This window comes from Pongo pygmaeus, chromosome 2 (genome assembly GCF_028885625.2).
Source record: "Pongo pygmaeus isolate AG05252 chromosome 2, NHGRI_mPonPyg2-v2.0_pri, whole genome shotgun sequence".
NCBI classification, from domain to species: Eukaryota; Metazoa; Chordata; class Mammalia; order Primates; family Hominidae; genus Pongo; species Pongo pygmaeus.
The window spans coordinates 147,274,792-147,297,047 of record NC_085930.1 but is presented as its reverse complement, the minus strand read 5'-3'; the positions used below and the strand labels follow the sequence as shown (position 1 = coordinate 147,297,047).

The window sequence follows — 22,256 nt, the reverse complement described above, 5'->3', positions numbered from 1 at the left end:
AGGGTTAGGAATAATTATATAAAGTGCCTAGTATAGTATCTGGCACATAATATGACCTCAGTAAATCATAATGTTTTGTTATTCAAAGCTTTTTTGTGGCCTTGCTCTAATTTCTCAATATAAAATTTAGCAAGTCATATAATATTGTTATTTGAAACTTGCCACATAACATATAAAAGTGAATTTTACCAGGAGACTCTAGATAAGCCCATTCTTTGCCCATGAGTAGTAATAATCGCCACAAATAATATTTTTAAATTATTATCAATTTTTTTTTGAGACAGAGTCTTGCTTGGTTGCCCAGGCTGGAGTGCAGTGGCGCAATCTCAGCTCACTGCAACCTCCGCCTCCCAGGCTCAAGCAATTCTCCTGCCTCAGCCTCCCAAGTAGCTGGGATTACAGGTGCCCGCCACCACGCCCAGCTAATTTTTGTATTTTTAGTAGAGATGGGGTTTCACCATGTTGGTCAGGCTGGTCTCGAACTCCTGACCTCAAGTGATCCTTGGCCTCCCACAGTGCTGGGATTACAGGTGTGAGCTACCACGCCCAGCCAAATTATTATAATTTTGAGGCAGGGTCTCACTCTGTCATCCATGATGGAATGCAGTAGCGCAATTTAGCTCACTGCAACCTTGAACCCCTAGGCTCAAGTGATCCTCTCGCCTCAGCCTCCCAAGTAGTTGGGACTACAGGCATGTGCCACTACACTCAGCTAATTTTTAAATATTTTGAAGAGACGAGGTCTCCCTATGTTGCCCAGGCTGGTCTTGAACTCCTGGGCTTAAGCGATCCTCCCACTTTGGCCTCCCAAAGTGCTGGGATTACGGGTGTGAGCCACTGCATCTGGCTGACAAATAATATTTTGAAAGAATTCACAATGTGAGAAACAGTGTTAAGTACTTTACATGTACTAAATCAATTCAACTTCACTCATATCACAACTCTGTGAGGGAGTTACATTATCCCCATTTTACACATGAGGAAACCAAGGTTCGGAGGTTAAGTCATTTGCCCATCACACAGCTCTGATCCTGGAGCCTGCATTCTTCATAACTAATCTGTAAAATGTAGGCTGTAGTCCGCATAGTCCAAAGTTTGATGGATCTTGGAAGCAGAAGTGCAAGCAATATCAATAACATATGCAATTTTGCCTTTACCTCAGTAAACAACTCTGGTCCCTTGTCCCTTTCAAACAGCAAAAGGGACAAGTTTGGGCTGAACTCTGTCTCATTTCCAGGCTCATGAGGGATTGCAAATGGATAGAGAAGAGTATAAAAGCAGACAAGGAGTAAAAGGAGAAAAATAGATTTTTTAAAGACCCGAAATAATTCACAAGTAGATAAGCAGGCCCCTGGACATTTAAAAAAGAACTAACTGTATGCTAGGCATAGCTCAGGTAGTCTCTTCCATTTCTCCTAGGAAAAGTTAATATCAATTGTATTACAAGTTGGCAAAGCAGCTGACTGAGTACCTAAAATTAATTTAAAGGCCTGGTTTCATCATCTGTTAAAGTCTCATATGTTCAAGTGTGTTGACACTAATCATCATCCTTTTAAAAACTAAAATTTCCATTATTAATGAGATCCAGTGGTTCTAAAACTTTATCGCAGGTTGAGTAACTACGTTCCTAAACATATCACTATGAAATTTGGAAATATAAGGGATAAGATGAGCTCCCAAAACCTTCTGGAAAGAAAAAAATGAGATTCAGATTGGCACAAAACTTTTCATTTAAAACAATGGAGAACAGAAGCTACTGGAATAAGGGTTTCAAAAATTCTGAGAGAAAGTGAGTTTGAAATTAAAACTCTGTACTGAACAAAACGATCCACCTAGCATGAGGATCAAAGTAATGTTTATTTCTTAGACACTCTTTATCAGGAGATTACCTAAGGATATATTCCAGTAAACAAAGATGAAAGCAGGAGTTGTGGGGTTCAATAACTGGAAGAACAAAAGAGTTCCATGAAAGAAAGCCTAGGGTGGCCACAAAGCAGCAGACTTGGATACTTAGAACAGGAGGGCAACGGACTCCCAAGAATATTGTTGTTAAAAATGAAAAGAAGGGTGGGCACAGCTGCTCACACCTGTAATCCCAGCACTTTTGGAGGCTGAGGCAGGAGGATCACTTGAGCCCAGGAGCTCGAGATTAGCCTGGGCAACATGGCGAGACCCTGTCTCTACAAAAAATTTTTTTAAAGTTAGCCTGGCATGGTGACATGGACCTGTGGTTCCAGCTACTCGGGAGGCTGAGGCTGGAGGATCACTTGAGCCCAGGAGGACAAGGCTGCAGTGAGCCATGTTCATGCACACCACTGCATTCCAGCCTGGGCGACAAAGTGAGACTCTGTCTCAAAAACATAAAAAAATGAAAAGAATTCCAAGCAATAGAGAACATGAGTAAAACTGCTAACAGACGTAGGAATATGGGCAAAGAAAAGATATATACCTGCTTCCCATAAGAAAAGAGAAACCCAAACAGGAAAGCCTGGAAAAACAAACAAAAAAACTCTTCAAAAAGTCCTAGACTTTGATAATTTTGATCTGATGCAGTCCTAAGCCTATTGTTATCTAGGAAAATATTGTTATCTAGGAAAATATTGCTTTCTTACTGATAAATCCTAAATTTCCTGATAAATACCTAAATTGGTATTACTGATAATACCTAAATTTCCTGATAAATACCTAAATTGGAAATTTAGGTATATCTTAAATATACCTTTAAGATATATTTATAAAGAGAAATACCAAATAATACCAAAATCTACATCAATATTACTTTTTTTTTTTTTGAGATGGAGTCTTGCTTTTTTTGAGACTGGAATGCAGTGGTGCGATCTCGGCTCATTGCAATCTCCGCCTCCTGGATTCGAGTGATTCCCCTGCCTCAGCCTCCCAAGTGTAGCTGGGATTACAGGCATGTGCCACTATGTCCTGCTAATTTTTGTATTTTTAGTAGAGACAGGGTTTCACCATGTTGGCCAGGCTGGTCTCAAACTCCTGACCTCAGGTGATCCACCCGCCTCAGCCTACCAAAGTGCTGGGATTACAAGCATGAGTCACTGCGCCTGGCAATATTACATTTTTTTAAAACCTAAATTTATAATCCTCAAATCCATCACTATAAAACCTGGCTTAAGATATCTTATATATAAAATGGTGGATTAAATGAATGCTTCATTTACTCAGCACACATTAGAAATACACCTGCTGGACAATATACACACCTGCTAGACAATCCCAAGCAGATGGGAAACAAAAAGTTTTTTTAATGTTTTTAAACAAATGAAATACACCTGCACTTACACTCCCTCTTGTTTTCAAACCTCCATAGAAGGTCTGAATAGTTACAGGAATTAAACAGACATTATTAAAAAAAAAAAAAAAAAGTTCTGCGGAAACAGGACTAACTTACCCAAAACAATTCTAAAGTTCTCACCATCCATGTGTAATACCCAAGTATTGGTGGTTTTTGATCTGTTCTCCATATACTTCTTGAGACTTTTCCCATTAATTTCCAGAGTATATTCATACGCAAAACCACTGATAGCGTCTATATTTATGGTCGCTTTTGTCTTTGCAGCTCCAACATAGAATGTTTCTTTGCCCACTAATTTGAACATCCACTCTTTTCTTATCTCTTCCTACATAATAAAATAGAAAAATATAAAACAAATGGAAGAAAAATTGATATCTAATTTTAGAAATAACATAAAGTGAACAAAGGCAATGCCATTTAGGTATAATTTTATTGCCGGGAGTGGTGGCTCATGCCTGAAATCTCAGCGCTTTGGGAGGCTGAGGCGGGTGGATCACGAGGTCAGGAGTTTGAGACCAGCCTGGCCAACAGTGAAACCCCGTCTCTACTAAAAATACAAAAAATTAGCAGGGCGTAATGGCAGGTGCCTGTAATCCCAGCTACTTGGGAGGCTGAGGCAGGAGAATCGCTTAAACACAGGAGGCGGAGGTTGTGGTGAGCTGAGACTGCGCCACTGCGCTCCAGCCTGGGTGACAGAGTGAGACTCCATCTCAAAAAAAAGAAAAAAAAAAGATGTAATTTTATTAATTTATGATGCCAAGGTTTTAGAAAATAAAAGCATTTTAAGTTTAAATATTACATGCTATATTCCATGAATTCTATAACTATGTTTGCTTTACACAGCAAAATGATACAGATAAAAAACATGACTACAAGAAAAAAAAGCCCTGAATTCACATATGAAGATGCTACTTTAACAAAATCAAGTTTCTCTATATATCATATTTTACAAAGTAACATATTTTCTTCCTACCTTTCCATCTACATATACTACTCGTTTGCCTGATGTAGTCCCATGTTCAAATTCAATCTTGTGGACTCCGTCACTTAAAGCAACATCCCAAACAGCTACGAGATCTGTCATTTTTTCTAGGCTGTAAGGAGGGCTAAAGGAATAAAATAAAGCAATTATAGTAGGCCAAAATACTAATTAAATAACCAATTAATCCTTCCAAGATGAAAATATTAGATTAAAACCTCTAAAATGTCAAAATATTAAAGTGACAGTACCTAAGAAATTCTACTCACAGTACATGTAACTATTTTCTCCCTCTTATTCACTCTTCCTTTAAGATACAACTACTATATATGGGTACATAGTCCGATTACTTCTAAAAAAAAGCCACCTTAATATTAATAGGATTAAGAATGTATCAGTTTATCCTGGTCAGTACTCTAGGTTAGGCTACAGTATAGTGCATGGAAAGGTCAGTAAAAAGTCTTTATTCTTCTCCCACCACCTCCCATGTAAAAACCATGGTATTTAATTTTATTTCTCTTTTTCAGGTCTAATCACTCTAAAACAAGAACTCTCCAAACCTCCCATACTTAAACTCATACTAGGGATTTGTTTTAACAAAAAGGTTCTAATTTATTATACTAAGACAGAAAAAAGTCATGGAAGAAATGCCCTATAATAAAGATAAAAATAATTTTTAAATGTTATGAAAAATATTCTTGGCATTATTACAGGAAATCTTATTTTAAAAAAATAAAGGACTTTGGGCTGGGTGCAGGGGCTCATGCCTGTAATCCCAGCACTTTGGGAGACCGAGGTGGACAGATTACTTGAGCCCAGGAGTTCCAGACAAGCCTGGACAACATGGTGAAACCCTGTCTCTATAAACATATTAGTCACACATGATGGCGCATGCCTGGAGTCCCAGCTACTTGGGATGCTGAGGTGAGAGAGCCACCTTAGCCCAGGAGGTTGAGGCTGCAGTGAGCCATGATTGCACCACCACGTTCCAGCCCAGGTGAAAGAGTGAGACTGTCTCAAAAATAAGAAATAAATAAAGGATTTTGGTTTGTCAGAGATTTCTGGCATATACTTCAACATATAGTTTTGATGTTAATATATCCTATGTGAATGACATAATACATATATAATATCTAATTAATATTTTGATATTGGTGTATCTTTTTAGCTTTGACAGAAGTATCATTTATTACAGTAATAATAATCATAGCTAACAGCTATTAAGTGATAACTATGTGCCAGTCATTGTTCTAAGAGCTTTAAATATATTAACTCACAGAATCACCATGAGATGGCTACTATTAGTATCCTTATTTTACAGATGAGGCTCAGAGAGGCTAAGGGTTTACCTAAGGTCACAATGACATTAAGTGGCAGAGGTAGGATTTAAACCTAGGATTCTGGCTCCAAAGCCTGTTCTCTTAACTACATCTTCCTCTTTGTTCACCCTAATCTCCTCTGTATGCTCTAAACTGAAGATGGTAAATGGATTTTATATCATTTTGAAGTGGTTGCCAAGAATTCTGTGCTGACAGAAATGAGGAGACCTCACATCGAGGCTCTACTGAAATGGATGCCATGTTACTGGTGGCTACCTCCACGCCAGGTATTTACTACTCCTGCTCTAAATCATACAAAAGCAAAACCATGTATTCTGCAATTTTACAAAATGTATTCTTAACAGAGTATCTTGGATAAATCACTCTTTTGAATGATAACAATCTTGAAAATGTCAAAGGCTAGTTTACTGAAATATAAGACATTTACCTTTCATCATCTTCAAAGATAGGACTGTCATCTCCAGATGCCATGGTTGGCAAAAACAGTCTTTAATCCAATTAGCAGCCAGGAAAGAAAAAAGCAGAATTGCAGCAAAGAAAGATTGAAAGCAACAATGATGACATCTACAAAGGGTTTTTCTAATTTTGCAATCCATTTATTAAATTACGTGGAGTTTCGGATGAAACAGCTTCTACATAAAATAGAATTGCAATCTTTAATTTTCAGAGAAAGATGTTACATCATGCAAATCAGTCAGTCATATTTTTCCCTGTTATGGATTTATAATTTCTTAAAGGCATACTTTATCAAAACTAAAGAACAAACTCTCCTTTGTTGCAAGTGTTATAGCATATCAGAGCTGCAAGAGACCTAAGAGATCCTCTGGGTCCTATGCTTCTCAAATTGAAGCGCAAGAAGCCCCAAGGCTATGAGTCAGGCAATACATCAAACTCCAGGACAAACACAATGTATCTTCTGGGAGCATCAATGTTAAAGTGGCAACTAATTTAAAATGTAATCTTTACTTTAGAAGGCTACACGATGGTGGAACATAACTTTCAAAATCTTTGTTTAGATAACTTCAAAGAACTGATGAGTTTGCAAGAAGCAGACAGGGATATGCTGGTCTGCCCTCAAAGAGTGAACTTAATTTATCCCCTCACTTAAGCCCATTTAATTTACTAGTGCCAATGATGAATCCACAAAAGTTATGTGGCTTGCTCATGTAACTGGCAGGATTCAACCCAGAACTAGAGCCCAGTACTATGCAATGAACTAAACAGTAACTGGGTTGCAGTGTTAATTAAGCTGTACTAAAATCAGAAGTGCACACAAATTCACATGCATAGGAAACCCTCACATTTGAAGATTTGGGATTAACAGTTTCACTCCTGCCAAAGTATCCTAAATTCAACTATTTTTTGCTTCCAAGATCTATCCTAGTTTAGCCCTTTCCTTAATTAGTGCCTGTTTCCTACAGATGCTCAAGAATGCTCTCTCCTGGTTAAAAATGGGAGACTGCTAATCCTTTCTGTCTGGAAACAGCCAGAAGTCACAAATTATTAAAAAGTTTTTTGTTTGTTTTTGAGACAAAGCCTCACTCTGTCCCCCAAGCTGGAGTGCAGTGGCATGATCTTGGCTCACTGCAACTTCTGCCTCCTGGGTTCAGGCAGTTCATATGTCTCAGCCTCTTGAGTAGCTGGGACTACAAGTGCATGCCACCACATCCGGCTAATTTTTTGTATTTTTAGTAGAGATGGGGTTTTGCCATGTTGGTCAGACTGGTCTCGAACTCCTGGTCTCAAGTGATCCACCTGCCTCGGCCTCCCAAAGTGCTGGGATTACAGGCATGAGCCACCACATACCCAGCCAAAAAGATATTAAAGAAGAAATTAGCACTCATAAAAGCAATCCAACGGGCCAGAAAAGCCAAGGATTTTAGAATAAAAACTAGATAAATATTTGTACCTTAAATAAATCTCTCTTTTATAAAATTAGCACCACACAAATTTGTGAACTTTTCTACTCTTAAGGATTATCCCCTATGAAACCAGAGGGTATCCTACAACAATAAAAACAAAAAGAATACATAGCAATATAATAAGCCAGCCAGGCATGGTGGCATGCACCTGTAATCCCAGCTACTGGGGAGGCTGAGGTAGGAGGATCGCTTGAGCCTAGGAGTTAGAAGCTGCAGTGAGTGGCTGCAGTGATCATGCCACTGCACTCCAGCCTGGACGACAGAGTGAGACCCTGTCTCAAAACAGGTATCTATATATATACTATATATAATATATAGTTACTATATACACTATATATACTAAATATACTATATATAATATAGTATATATAGTATCTATATTTATTATCTAATTAGATATCTAATTAGATCTATATAGATATAGATAATATATAGATATATACTACATATAAATAGTATGTATGTCCAAAATAATAATATATATTATACATAGTATATATAATAGACAGATACTATATACATACATATATACACACACACACATACATGTATATACACAATGTAATTATATGTACTCCAGCCTGGGCGACAGAGTGAGACCCTGTCTCAAAACATATATATATATAATATATATAGATATGATATATAGATCTATTATAGATAGATAGATAGTATAAGATAGTATAATTATATGTACTCCAGCCTGGGTGACAGATATAGATAGACAGATAGGTAGATAGGTAGATAGATAGAGATATATATAGATATACATATCTGTTTTGAGACAGGGTCTCACTCTGTTGCCCAGTCTGGAGTATATATAAATACTATATATATATTTATATACATATTATATTTATTATATATACATATTATATATAATATATATATTATACATACATATAATATAAAAAATAAGCCAAACAGCATAATATAAACTTTGATAAGGCATCCTTTGTAAATCAGAATGTATTTAAGGGTGCTACTCAAGTTTTGCTCTTCAATTTTCAGAGACTCTAGAAGGTTCAGTAATGTAGGCATTCAAACCTAAAACAATTGCTCTGTTTTCTATTATAAGGCATTCCAAATACTACTAAATCACACTAAGATACAACATCTTAATTATAATACCTTTTCATGGAGAAGTATAAAAGGCAATACCACCAATTATAAGAAAGATTGGAAATCATGATCACATTAAAACATTTTTTCTTCTCTAAACTATGAACAATCATTCAGGCATTCAACAATTATTTAAGGACTACCTAAAAAATAGCAATTTTTAATTCTCCAATAATTAAAAGTATACATGACAGGAGAGAATTATAAACAAAGATAAGAGTAAGTACTGAAGCAATTATCTGGCAAATTTGAAGCATTCTAATTCTACTTATATAACTATATATCAAAATTGATGTTTCTTCTTAAACAAAGTTACAAATCAATATAAAATTTGTTACTCTGCCTGTTTGTCTCTGATTAAATAAAATGCTGTTTTAATACAAAGTTAGTAATATTTCAATTTTCTTGTTCATGCTATCCATTATTTTAAGCAAAACACTAAAAAAACTTTTTATAAATGGTTAATAATTAAAAAATATTTTTATAATTACTCCTTGGAGTGTGCATGGTGGCTCATCCCTGTAATCCCCGCACTTCGGGAGGCTGAGACAGGAGAATCATTTGAAGCCAGGAACTCGAGACCAGCCGGGTCAACATAGTGACACCAAAAAGAATTAGCTGGGTGTGGTGGCATGTGCCTATAGTCCCAGCTACTCGGGAGGCGGGAGGATCGCTCGATTCCAGGGGTTTGAGACTGCAGTGAGCCATGACCATGCCACTGCACTCTAACCTGGCCAACAGAGCAAGACCCTGTTCCAGAAGCAAAAAACAACAACAAAACAAACAAAAGAAATTATTCTTTGGAACATTAAAAGTATATTCAGCTTATAAAAGGCTGAAATACTTCAAATTTTGTACCATTTTAAAAGGTAGAGATTAACTTTAAAAACTGCTTTCTATGCAAGGATTAAAGTGACCACTATCTTATAACAACAGCCTTAGCCAAAATATGAGAGAGTCCTACAATTTTCAGCACTGGAAAACAAAAAACAATAAAATCACCTGGTCTAGCCTCTCTCCTTCATTATGGGGAAATCAATAACACATATCCCTCCAAGTGCCATCTCCACTGCCAGTCCTGGGTTCTTATTACCTATCCAACTTTCTAACAAAGCTGTAGAGGGTGCCAATAATGCACACAGAGCAAAGAAGACTTTTCAAATGATCTTACCACAAACAATAATTCCCATCAACAAATCCTATCTAATGTTTAAGAAAAATGTCCAAAATCAACTCTGCCTCCTGCTTTTGGGCTTCTTTCCTATCTCCTATCCCAGCAGTTTCACTAGTCTTATGACCTCTGTCACTTTACACATTCCATTCCAATCTCACCACTTTAAAATTTAATTGAAATTGCTCTTCTGGCTCAAAAGCAGGAGAGCACACATAGAAAACACTCTTAATAGCCACAAATGCAACAGGTTAAAAGACTGACATCTGTTTTTTGGCCATTCATATCAGGGAAAATCATTAAAAACCACTAGTCAACTCATCAAATGCACGTAAAAATATGCCCACTAGTGAGTCTTTAGGGAAACATGAAATAAAATAGAGATTTAGGTTAGAGGTCTGAAAGGAAGTAAACATGAATAATTATTCTTAAAGGCACTAAAGCACAGAGATCAATGTTTACTTAAACAGACTTTAAGATACTTTGGACCATCAGCTGACTTTTCATTTTGAGAATATCCTCACACAAAAGTCAACTTACTTCCTCCGTAACTGGTGATTCTCTGGATGGTCTATACAAAGTAATATCAGAATGAGCAAATGGAATCCATTAACTCAACAAATAGTTAAATGCCCACCAAATGTTCTGAAAGCACTCCAAAGTCAAATACAGATGGTCCCCGGCTTACAATGGTTTGACTTAATGATTTTCCGACTTTAAGATGGTGCAAAAGAGATACGTGTTTGGTAGGAACCATACTTTGAGTACCCATACAACCATTCACTTTCACTACAGTACAAAAAATTACATGAGACAGCCAACACTTCATTGTAATGTAGGCTTTGTGTTAGATGATTTTGCCCAACTGTGGGCTAAGGTAAGTATTCTGAGGACACTTAAGGTAGGCATGATGTTTGATAGGTTAGGTGTACTAAACGCATTTTCGACTTATAATATTTTCAACTTGTAATGGGTTTATTGGGATATAACCCCATCACAAGTCAAGAAGCATCTGTACATGTTTTTGTTTTTGTTTTGAGATAGGGTCTTGTTCTGCTGCCCAGGCTGGAGTGCAGTGGTATACTCAATGCTCACTGCAGCCTCAACCTCCTGGGCCCAAAGGATCCTCCCACCTTAGCCTCCAAAGTAGCTGGGACCATAGGCATGTGCCACAACACCCAGCTAATTTTGTAATTTTTTGTGAAGATGAGGTTTCACCATGTTGCCCCAGCTGGTCTCAAACTCCTGAGCTCAAGTGATCCTCCCACCTCAGCCACCCAAAGTGCTGGGATTACAGGCATAAGCCACCATGCTCAGCCTGAAGAAAATGTTTCTGTCCTTGAAGAATTTGAGAGTTCAGAAATAAATCCACATATCTGTGGCCAAATGATTTTTGACAAGGGTGCCAACTCTAACTGGTGGGGAAAGAATAGTCTCTTCAACAGATGTTATGGGGAAAACTAGATTTTCATACACAAGAGAATTAAGTTGAACCTCACCTATCTCACACCATATACAAAAGTTATCTCAATGATCTAAATATAAGAGCTAAAGCCACAAAACTCTTAGAAGAAAACATAGAGGTAAATCCTCATGACCTTGGATTTGGCAATGGATTCTTAGACAAGACACCAAAAGGATAGCAGCAAAAGAAAAAGACAGATAAATTGAACTTCATCAAAAGTTAAAACTGACTGGGTGTGGTGGCTCACACCCACATTCCCAGCAATTTGGGAGGCCAAGGTGGGAGGATTGCTTGAGCCCAGGAGTTCAAGACCAGCCTGGGCAACATAGGGAGACCCCATCTCTACAAAAAAATTTAAAAACTAGCCAGGCATGGTGGTGCATGCCTGTAGTCCCAGCTACATGGGAGGCTGAAGTGGGAGGATCACTTAAGCCTGAGAGGTCAAGGCTGCAGGCGAGCTGTGATTGCACCACTGCACTCCACCCTTGGCAACAGAATAGACCCTGTCTCAAAAAAACAAAAACAAACTAAAATTTTTGTGCATCAAAGGACATTATCTAGAAAGTGAAACGACAAGGATGAGAGAAAATATTTGGAAATCATACATCTGATAGAGGTTTCATATTCTGAATATATAAAGAACTCTACTGCTCAAAAACACAAAAGACAACCCAATTTAAAAATGGGCAAAGGGGCCGGGTGCAGTGGCTCACACCTGTAATCCCAGCAATTTGGGAGGCCGAGGCGGGTGGATCACCTGAGGTCAGGAGTCCGAGACCAGCCTGGCCAACGTGGAGAAACCCCGTTTCTACTAAAAATACAAAAAATTAGCCGGGTGTGGTGGCAGGCACCTGTAATCCCAGCTAGCTACTCGGGAGGCTGAGGCAGGAGAATCGCTTGAACCCAGGAGGCGGAGGCTGCAGTAAACCAAGATCGCGCCAATGCACTCCAGCCTGGGCAACAAGAGCAAAAGTCTGTTTCCAGAAAAAAAAAAAAGGCAAAGGACTTCAACAGACATTATTCTAAAGAAGACATACAAATGGTCAATAAGCATATGAAAAGATGCTAAACAACATTAATCACGAGAGAAACGCAAATCAAAACAACAATGAAATACAACTTCACATCTACTAGGATGGCTATACTAAAAATAAACAGAAAATAATCAGTGTTGGCAAGGATGTGGAAAAACTGGAATCCTTCTACATTGCTAGTGGGACTGTAAAATGGTGAAGTTGTCATACAAAATGATATGACAGTTCCTCAAAACCTAAACAGAGAATTACTATATGACCTAGCAATTCTGCTGCTAGGAATACACTCAAAAAGTTTTGAAATCAGCCACTCAGACACCTGTATACTATTGTTCACTGTAGCATTTTCCAATAGCCAAAAGATGAAAACAACCCAAGTTGTCCATCAACATAAGAATAAACAAAATGCGGTAAATACACTCGATCTTAGCCAAAAGCCTGAGAAGTGATAAAATGCATATATATACAAAGGATATTCCTTTTTATTCTGCCGAAATAAGGAGTGATATTTTGACATATGCTATAACATGGATGAACTATGAAAACTTTACGCTAACTGAAATAGCCAGACAAGGCCGGGCACGGTGGCTCACGCCTGTAATCCCAGCACTTTGGGAGGCCGAGGCGGGCGGATCACAAGGTCAGGAGTTCGAGACCATCCTGGCTAACACAGTGAAACCCCGTCTCTACTAAAAATACAAAAAAATTAGCCGGGCGTGGTGGCGGGCGCCTGTAGTCTCAGCTACTCAAGAGGCTGAAGCAGGAGAATAGCATGAACCCGGGAGGCAGAGCTTGCAGTGAGCTGAGATCACACAACTGCACTCCAGCCTGGGTGACAGAGTGAGACTCCATCTCAGAAAAAAAAAAAAAAAAAAAAAGAAATAGCCAGACAAAAAATGACAAATATGATTCCACTTATATAAAATACCCAGAATAGGGACATTCATAGAGGCAGAAAGCAGATTAGATGTTCCCTGGGAATGGGGGAAGGGAACAAGGAGAAGTCTCAGTCTCTTTCGTGCTGCTACAAAGGAATACCCGAGGTTGCGTAATTTATAAAGAAAAAAGGTTTATTTAGCTCATGATTCTGATGTCTGGAGAAGCTCAAGATTGGGCATCTGCATTTGGTGAGGGCCTCAAGTTGCTTCTACTCATGGCAGAAGGCAAAGGAGAGCTGGCTGTGTAGAGAGCACGTGACCAGAGAGAAAGCAGGAGAGAGAGCGGGGAGGTACAGGCTCTTTTTATCAAACAGCTCTAGTGAGAACTGATAGAGCAAGAACCCGTTCACCTCCAAGGGAGGGCATTAATGTATTCACTGGAGATCAGCCCCCATGACCCAAACACCTCCCATTAGGCCCCACTTCCCAATACTGCCACACTGGGGATCAAATTTCAACATGAGATTTGGTAAGGACAAATATCCAAACCATAGCAGAGAGTTATTGCTTAATGGTTACTGTGTTTCTGTTTAAGGTATTGAAAAGTTTGGCAAATAGACAGTGACAATGATCGCACACTATTGTGAATGTACTTAATGCCCCTGAATTGTACACTAAAAAATTGTTAAAATGGCAAATCTATGTTGTATATATTTTACCACTTCAAAAAGTTAATTATATAAGAAAGAATTTGTATACTTTAAATGGGTGAATTATATGGTATGTGAGTTATATTTCAGTAACGTTGTTAAAAAAAAAAAACAAAAAAAGAAAAAAAATGCAGGTGTCCTGGCTGTAGTGTTTCTTGGGATGCAACTGCACCTGTAACCAAAAGATGATAACATCTGTCCTTGTCCCCAATTTCCACTTCACTCAGAAATATCTGTCACATAGATCTCTAAGTTACAAATTCAATTTAATAAACACATGTCATATTCTAAGTTCATCCAGCATACCAATAGTTATTGGGTACTTATGTACCAGGCTCTGGGCAGGGCACTAACCTCAGAGTGGGAGAGTCTGGAGAGACCAAGAGATGATTATACCACAACAATGGGAGTGTCCTTATAAAGGGAAGTAGCATAGGATAGAATGGGCCATAGAGGAAGGGTCCTAGCTCTGCCAAAGAAGGCTTTGGTTTAAAACTTTGGAGAAAGTGGCCAGGCGCGATGGCTCACACCCCGTAATCCCAGCACTTTGGGAGGTCAAGGAGGTTGGATCACTTGAGGTCAATAGTTCAAGCCAGCCTGGACAAAACGGTGAAATCCTGTCTTTGCAAAAATAGAAAAATTTGCCGGGCATGGTAGCGCACGTCTGTAAATCCCAGCTACTCTGGAGGCTGAGGCACAAGAATCGCTTGAACCCGGGAGGCAGAGGTTGCAGTGAGCTGAGATCATGCCACTGCACTCCAGCCTGGGCGACAGAGGGAGATTCTGTCTGAAAAATTCTGAAAAATAAAAAAATGAACCTTGGGAGCAAGAAGTTAATCCACTGTTGTTTTTAAACTCTTATGCATGTACTTAATTTTCAAGATTCTATGACCAAACTGGAAAATGATAAATACAAAAAAACTCTCCATTTTTGGAAATATTTTATTAAAATGTAAATTTAAAAACATGAAAAACCATATTCCACTTACTTTCACTGATGGAGATGATGCCAAGCACTTGAAATTTTTTACATGTCTTCAAAGAAAGCTTTTTGAATATCTCATACTTACCCATCAATCTTTCAAAATCCCTTCCCTAGCAACCCAACACCTAAGTTTCAGAGCATGACTTAAACACCAACATGTTGCCACTGTTCATCTAATCCACCTGAATTTTGCCTTAACTTAGGTTTATTCTTATTGGGGACTGAAATAGTTCGTTCAAGATAAACCGAAGTCAGTTTAAAAATTACTAGATGATAGTAGTTACTAAGATGCTCATAGTTCCCTTTTCAGCAAAAGTTCCCAAGTAGGGCCAGCCAATAATGCAAGTCACACTCAAGTGTTGACATCTTCATCTCTGGGCCGGCCCCTTATGAAGTGAAGGGGGTCTCCAGTAAAATCACTCACGAAGCTCCTCGAGCCAAGTATTCCCAAATGCTACTTACTGGAGGTACAAAAATGAGAATAACTTTTTTGAGGGCCATTTCACAATGTATAACAGAAGCCTTGTGGTATAGACCGTGGATTCTATCTTGTTTTAGAACGAATCTTGTGGGATTCATTCTACACAAATGATCATACTCAAAAACCCAGATGCAACGGTGCTCAATGAATTACTTTTTGCAATAACTAAAAACTGAAAACCACTTGTATGGTCACCATGAGGGAGAAACCACATTTAGTAAATCACAGTCCAAAGCCATGCCAGGAGTCAGGGATGGATGAGGTAGTCAACCTGACACACAGGAATGTACAGTCGAGAGAGAGAGAGAGCGAGAGAGAGAGAGAGAGAGAGAGAGAGGAGAGAGAGAGGGAGAGAAAGAGAAAGAGAGAGAGAGCGCGCGTTTCAGCACTTTATGATGCAGGTTCTGTAAAAACAAGCCCCGCTCAATATTACAAGGAAAAACCGTCTGGAAGAAAATACATCCTCATGTTAACCCAGCTTGTCTCTGGGGAGCAGCGGCACGGCTGCTTTGCTTGCTTCCTTGCTTTCTGTTCCACGTTTTCGACAGTGACAAGTATTATCTTTAGAGGTCGCGAACAGGCCAGAGGAGGGTGCGGCAGGTCGCGGGGCAGGGCTTCGCTAGGCAGGGACGCCCCCGCACCGCCCCGGGCTGGCCCCGCGCCCCGCGCCCCGCGCCCCGCCGCACCTCCACTTTTGCCGGCGGTGAGCGGGAGCCGGGTCCCGCCCCGAGGTCTGGGATCACCGGCGGGCCGGCTGGAAGCGTCCGGAACTCACCCAGCGCCTCACCCGTCTGGGTCTCACCGACCTCGCAGACACCGCCCGCCGCCGCCGCCGCCGCCGCCGCCCAGAGATGGCCGCCGCCGGCGCAGCAGGGCCGAGAGCGTGGGGACGCCGGGGGGCTGCGTGCAGGGGTTTCCAGGGTGCGGAGCGGGCGGGCCCGAGGCGTCCAGGCGGGCGCAGGCGCGACCCGGACCCCACCCGGTCTGCTGCCTCACCTGTGCTCTGTGGGCCGCCGGAGGCTTTGGGGGAGGTTTCACCAAACAACGGGTTGGTTCCGACTCGGCTACGTAGGCCGCGTGGCCTTGCTCCCCTGGCCGAGAAACAGGCGCAGACGGCGCGGAGGTTGAAAGCTCTGCAGGCGCGAGTACCAAACGCGCCGACTGTTTGTCGCGCCTCTCAGGTCCCCTGGGGCGCCCAGCGCAGGAGGCCACCCCTCCCGCCGCCACGGACCCAACCCCGGTCCTCTGCCTTAGCCGAAGGCCGCACCCGCCGCGCACAGGCCTTCCTCTGCCCCAACCCAGGACATCACCAGGTCCCGCAGTGCGTCCGGTCTTCCCGCCAGCAAGCGTGGGTAGGAGCCGGCCGCTGGCTCCGCGCTGGGCTAGACGGTGGGGACAACCTGGCGGGCAAAAACAGCCCTGTGCCTGCTCTGCAGCTATGGGGAAGGGAAACCTGTTCATGGCAGCAGTGGCATTCGCTCCTTAAAACCTCTTTATGGAGTCTCATTCCTTTTTTAAAGACCGAAACTACTTAAGGTGGGCATGAAGCCCCCATGTGTGATCTAGCCCCTGCCTGCTTGGCTTCATTTAGGTCCTTAAAGGATGCAGGTTTCTTCTCACCCAAGGCCTCTGCAAATGCTCTTCTCTCTGCCTGGACACTCCTCACCTCTTCCCTGTTGTGAGTGTTCTTTATATATCATTCTTAGATTACACTATCCTGGCCCGTAAGACTTGCAGCATTGCTGGGTGTGGTGGCTCATACCTGTTATCACGGCATTTTGGGAGGCAGAGTGGCGGATCTCTTGAGTCCAGGAGTTCAAAACCAGCCTGGGCAACATGGTAAAAAATAAAAATAAAAATAAATAAAAAATAAAGAGAGAGAGAGAGAATGAGAAAGAAGGAAACAAAATAATTAGCGGCTCAGGCCTGTAATCCCAGCTACTTGGGATGCTGAGGTGGGAGAATTGCTTGGGCCCTGAAGGGAGGTAGAAGCTGCAGTGAGCTGTGATTGCACCACTACACTCCAGCCTGGGCAACAGAGCGAGACCCTGTTTCATTAAAAAAAAACACACACACACAAAAAAACAGCCGGGCTCAGTGGCTCACGCCTGTAATCCCAGCACTTTGGGAGGCTGAGGCAGTCATGGCAAAACCCCGTCTCTACTAAAAATACAAAACTTAGAGGGGCGTGGTGGTGCATGCCTGTAGTCCCAACTACTTGGGAGGCTGAAGCAGGAGAATCGCTTCAACCTGGGAGGTGGAGGTTGGAGTGAGCTGAGATTGAGCTACTGCACTCCAGCCTGGGCGAAGAGCAAGACTCTGTCTCAAAAAAAAACAGCCAGGCACGATGGCTCATACCTGTAATCCCAGCACTCTGGGAGGCCAGGGTGTGCGGATTGCCTGCGGTCAGGAGTTTGAGACCAGCCTGGCCAACGTGGTGAAACCCTATCTCTACTAAAAATACAAAAATTAGCCGGGCGTGGTGGCATGCGTCTGTAATCCCAGCTACTCAGGAGGCTGAGGCAGGAGAATCACTTGACCTCGGGAGGTGGTGGTTGCAGTGAACTGAGATCGCCTCACTGTACTGCAGCCTGAGCCACAGAGTGATACTTCATCTCGAAAACAAAAACAAAAAAACACAAAGATTGGAGCACCAGGGATTCTTCTTCCTAGCCCCTTTCAGGGTGTGCAATAATTTGTATAATTTTTGCTTAATGTGTAACTGAACAGTAGACTGAGATCCATGAAGGCAGAGACCGTGGCTGCTTGGCTCTCATTCTTGTATGTCTCACATCTGCACCGTGCTGGCCCATGTTAGCTCTGGTAAATATTTATTAAATGAATGAATGAATGAAGAGCAGGCCTGGATAGTGTCTTAGGTGGCCTTGATTTTCAATTTAAGGAGGAGACAGTGTTGCCTACAGAGAGCGAGAAAAGTTGTTGAGTGGGCCATGTGAGGAGCAGTGAGTGGTCCCTGTGGAGAGTAGGCCCGGTCACAGAATAGAGACAAGTGAAGGGATTTTGGAGGGTTTTGAGGGCCCAGCATATTTGGGGGCTGCTATGGTTTGAATGCTGATATCTCCCCAAAATTCATATGTTGAAACCTAAGCCCCAACACATTCATATTAACAGGATGGGTCCTTTGTGGGGGAAATTAGTGCCCTTGTGAAAGAGGCTTGAGGGACCCTGTTTGATCCTTCTGCCATGTGTGGATGCTCTGAGAAGGCACCATGTTTGAAGCAGAGAACAAGCCCTCAGCAGACTGTGACTCTGCTGGAGCCTTGATCTTGGATGTCCCAGCCTCCAGAACTGTGAGCAGTACAATTCTACTGTTTATAAATTACCCAGTCTAAGTTGTTGTATTTTTGTTGTTGTTTTTTTTTTGAGACAGGGTTTTACTCCAGGCTGGAGCGCAGCGCAGCGGCATGATCACAGCTCACTACAGCCATGGTCCATGTCCTGGGCTCAAGCGATCCTGCTACCTCAGCCTCTAAAGGAGCTGGGACTATAGCTACATGCCACCACACCCGGCTAATATTTTAAAATTTTTTTATACAGACAGGTTCCCACTATGTTGCCCAGGCTGGTCTCAAATTCCTGGGCTCAAGCAGTTCTCCAACCTTGGCCTCCCAAAGTGCTGGGATTACAGGCATGAGCAACTGCACCTAGCCTTTCTGCTCCTCCTCCTCCTTCTTCCTTCTTCCTTCTTCTTCCTCTTCCTCTTTTTCTTCTTCTTCTTCTTTTTTGAGTATTTTTATCGTTGTTGTTGTTTGAGATGGAGTCTCACTCTGTCACCCAGGCTGGAGTGCACTGGCATGATCTTGGCTCACTGCAACCTCCACCTCCCGGGTTCAAGCAATTCTTCTGCCTCAGCCTCCTGAGTAGCTGGGACTACAGGCGCACGCCACCACACCCAGCTAATTTTTATATTTTTAGTAGAGATGGGGTTTTGCCATGTTGGCCAGGCTGGTCTCGAACTCCTGACCTCAGGTGATGCACCCACCTCGGCCTCTCAAAGTGCTGGAATTACAGGTGTGAGCCACCACACCTGGCCTTTTCAAGTATTTTGTTACAGCATTTTGTTACAACAGCCAAAATGGACTTAAGATAGGGACATCTAGGCCCTATTGTGTAATTTCTTTCTGCATCTTTATGTTAATGTAAAGAAGGACTGTTTCATCTTTGGGGTTTGTAGGATAGATGCAGTTTTTAGGTGCTAAGCAAATATGTGAGAGAAAGTAGTTAAGAGACAGTGGGGAACAACCTACTGATGAGGTTAACCAGTCTGCAAAGTGATAAACGCTGATTACTAAGCGAATTATGATACAAGGATTCTACTTAGTGAGCACTGCTTTCTTGTTTGCTACCCTTTACTGAAAGCTGCTGAAGACAAAGACTTCATATTTATATTTTCTTTTACAGCAGTGTTGTTTGTTTGTTTTTTGTCTTTTTTTTTTTTTTTTTTAAGACAAAAGTTTCATTCTGTCACCCAGGCTGGAGTGCAGTGGCATGATCATAACTCACTGCAGCCTCAAACTTCTGGTCTCAAGCAATCCTCCTGCTTCAGCCTCCTAAGTTGCTGGGATTATAGACATGAACCACCAACCTGAGCTGCTGCAGCAGTGTTTTGAACAGAGAGTTTGCAATAAATGATTGTTGAAATAATGAATTGGGGGGAAAGGTAAAAGGCTCCAGAGTGGAAATTCCCAGAGACGAGAAACAGCTAGCTGATTTCTCCTAGTCTTTATTTCTTCTGAGAAACAATCCTGAGTTGCTGGGCTAGAACCAGGAAACCCTGGTTGGGGAGCAGCTCAAAGACATTATTGAATGAAGGATATTTTCTTAAAAACTTGAAGAATCTGGATATCTTTTACAAGACCAATAAGGTGTAATTTATTAAATGCTTGTTATGTGACTTATATGCCATTGCCTCTAGTTCTCACAATAGCCCAATGATTCTATTTACCTCCTTTTACAAAAAGACCCAAAGCCCTTCAGAAGTTGCAGGGCCAAGATGGGGAGCCAGGCCTGTGGGATTGGAAAAGTTTATGTTAACAGAGCCTGTTATTAGAAAAGTATTGATTGTGCTTGAAGAAAAATCTGGACCTACTCTTAGAGGCCTTGGGAACCCCTCTGCCCAGGGGTTTCAGAGTACAGCAGAGTCTGGCCTGCCCATGAGGTACACCTGACTCTGCCCAGAATAGGGAAGGCAGTCCACGATTCCTCTATTGGCTTGTTCTGTGCCACTGTTTCCTCTCTAGGCATAGTTTCTGGGGTACCTGGAATTGAGGAACATACCAGTTTGGGCTGCACTTTCCACCTACCTATCCTACAAGCCCAGGACATCTGAGGTAGTATATCAGTTCATTTTCACGCTGCTGATAAAGACATACTCGAAACTGGGAACAAAAAGAGGTTTAATTACACTTACAGTTCCATATGGCTGGGGAGGCCTCAGAATGATGGCAAGAGGTGAAAGGGCACTTACATGGTGGTGGCAAGAGAAAATGAGGAAGAAGCAAAAGCAGAAACCCCTGATAAACCCATCAGATCTCATGAGACTTACTCACTATCATGAGAATAGCATGGGAAAGACCAGCCTCCATGATTCAATTACCTCCCCCTAGGTCCTTCCCACAACACATCAAAATTCTGGGAGACATGATTCAGTTGAGATGTGAACGGGGACACAGACAAACCATATCATTCCACCCCTGGCACCTCCAAATCTTATGTCCTCACATTTCAAAGTCAATTATGCCTTCCCAACAGTTCCCCAAAGTCTTAATTAATTTCAGCATTAACCCAAAAGTCCAGTCCAAAGTCTCATCTGAGACAAGGCAGTCCCGTCCGCCTATGAGCCTGTAAAATCAAAAGCAAGCAGCCAAGCATGGTGGCTTACGCCTGTAATCCCAGCAGTTTGGGAGGCCGAGGTGGGTGGATCACCTGAGGTCAGGAGTTCGAGACCAGCCTGGCCAACATGGTGAAACCCTGTCTCTACTAAAAATACAAAAATCAGCCAGGCAGGGTGGTGGGCACCTGTAGTCCCAGCTACTCTGGAAGCTGAGGCAGGAAAATCACTTGAACCTGGGAGGCGGAGGTTGCAGTGAGCCGAGATCACATCACTGCACTCCAGCCTGGGCAACAGAGCGAGACTCCATCTCAAAAAAAAAAAAAATTGACTGCCCTACTAGATTTCAGACTTGCACAGGCCCTGTAACGCCTTTGTTTTGGCCAATTTCTCTCATTTGGAACGGCTGTACTTACCCAATACCTGTACCGCCATCACTGTATCTAGGAAGTAACTAGCTTGCTTTTGATTTTTTTTTTTTTTTTTTTTTTGAGATGGAGTCTCGCCCTGTCACCCAGGCTGGAGTGCAATGGCATGATCTCGGCTTACTGTAACTTCCACCTCCTGGGTTCAAGCAATTCTCCCGCTCCAGCCTCCTGAGTAGCTGGGACTACAGGCACCCACCACCATGCCCAGCTAATTTTTGTATTTTTAGTAGAGACAGGGTTTTGCCATGTTGGCCAGGCTGGTCTCGAACTCCTGAGCTCAGGTGATCTGCCCACCTCGGCCTCCCAAAGTGCTGGGATTACTGGTGTGAGCCACCGCGCCCAGCCTGGGCTGTCAAATTTTAAAGCTCCAAAATGATCTCCTTTGACTCCAGGTCTCATATCCAGGTCAGGCTGATGCAAAAGGTGGGTTCCCATGGTCTTGGGTAGCTCCACCCCTGTGGCTTTGCAGGTACAGTCTACCTCCCAGCTGCTTTCGTGGCTGGCATTGAGTGTGGCTTTCCAGGCTCACGGTGCAAGCTGTCAATGGATCTACCATTCTGGGGTCTGGAGG

The 22,256-nt window shown here is 41.9% G+C and overlaps 1 protein-coding gene across 6 annotated transcripts in view; it reads right to left on the bottom strand.

The window, feature by feature from the left end:
- The window catches only part of FAIM (Fas apoptotic inhibitory molecule), a 28,224-nt gene extending 11,686 nt beyond the window's left edge, over nucleotides 1–16,538 (bottom strand). Inside the window, exons 1-4 of one of the 6 annotated variants that reach the window (XM_063662209.1) lie at nucleotides 16,403–16,529; nucleotides 6,066–6,125; nucleotides 4,293–4,425; nucleotides 3,416–3,644 (exon numbers count right to left, since the gene is read on the bottom strand). In XM_063662209.1, the coding sequence (XP_063518279.1) occupies nucleotides 3,416–3,644; nucleotides 4,293–4,425; nucleotides 6,066–6,109 (406 nt within the window). In that variant the 5' untranslated portion in view covers nucleotides 6,110–6,125; nucleotides 16,403–16,529. Of the gene's footprint in view, nucleotides 1–3,415; nucleotides 3,645–4,292; nucleotides 4,426–6,065; nucleotides 6,126–14,294; nucleotides 14,714–16,092; nucleotides 16,114–16,181; nucleotides 16,317–16,402 lie in introns of those variants that run through there. The other 5 variants (XM_054482883.2, XM_054482884.2, XM_054482885.2 and 2 more) reach the window with 5 other exon arrangements.
- Nucleotides 16,539–22,256: the final 5,718 nt, after the last annotated feature.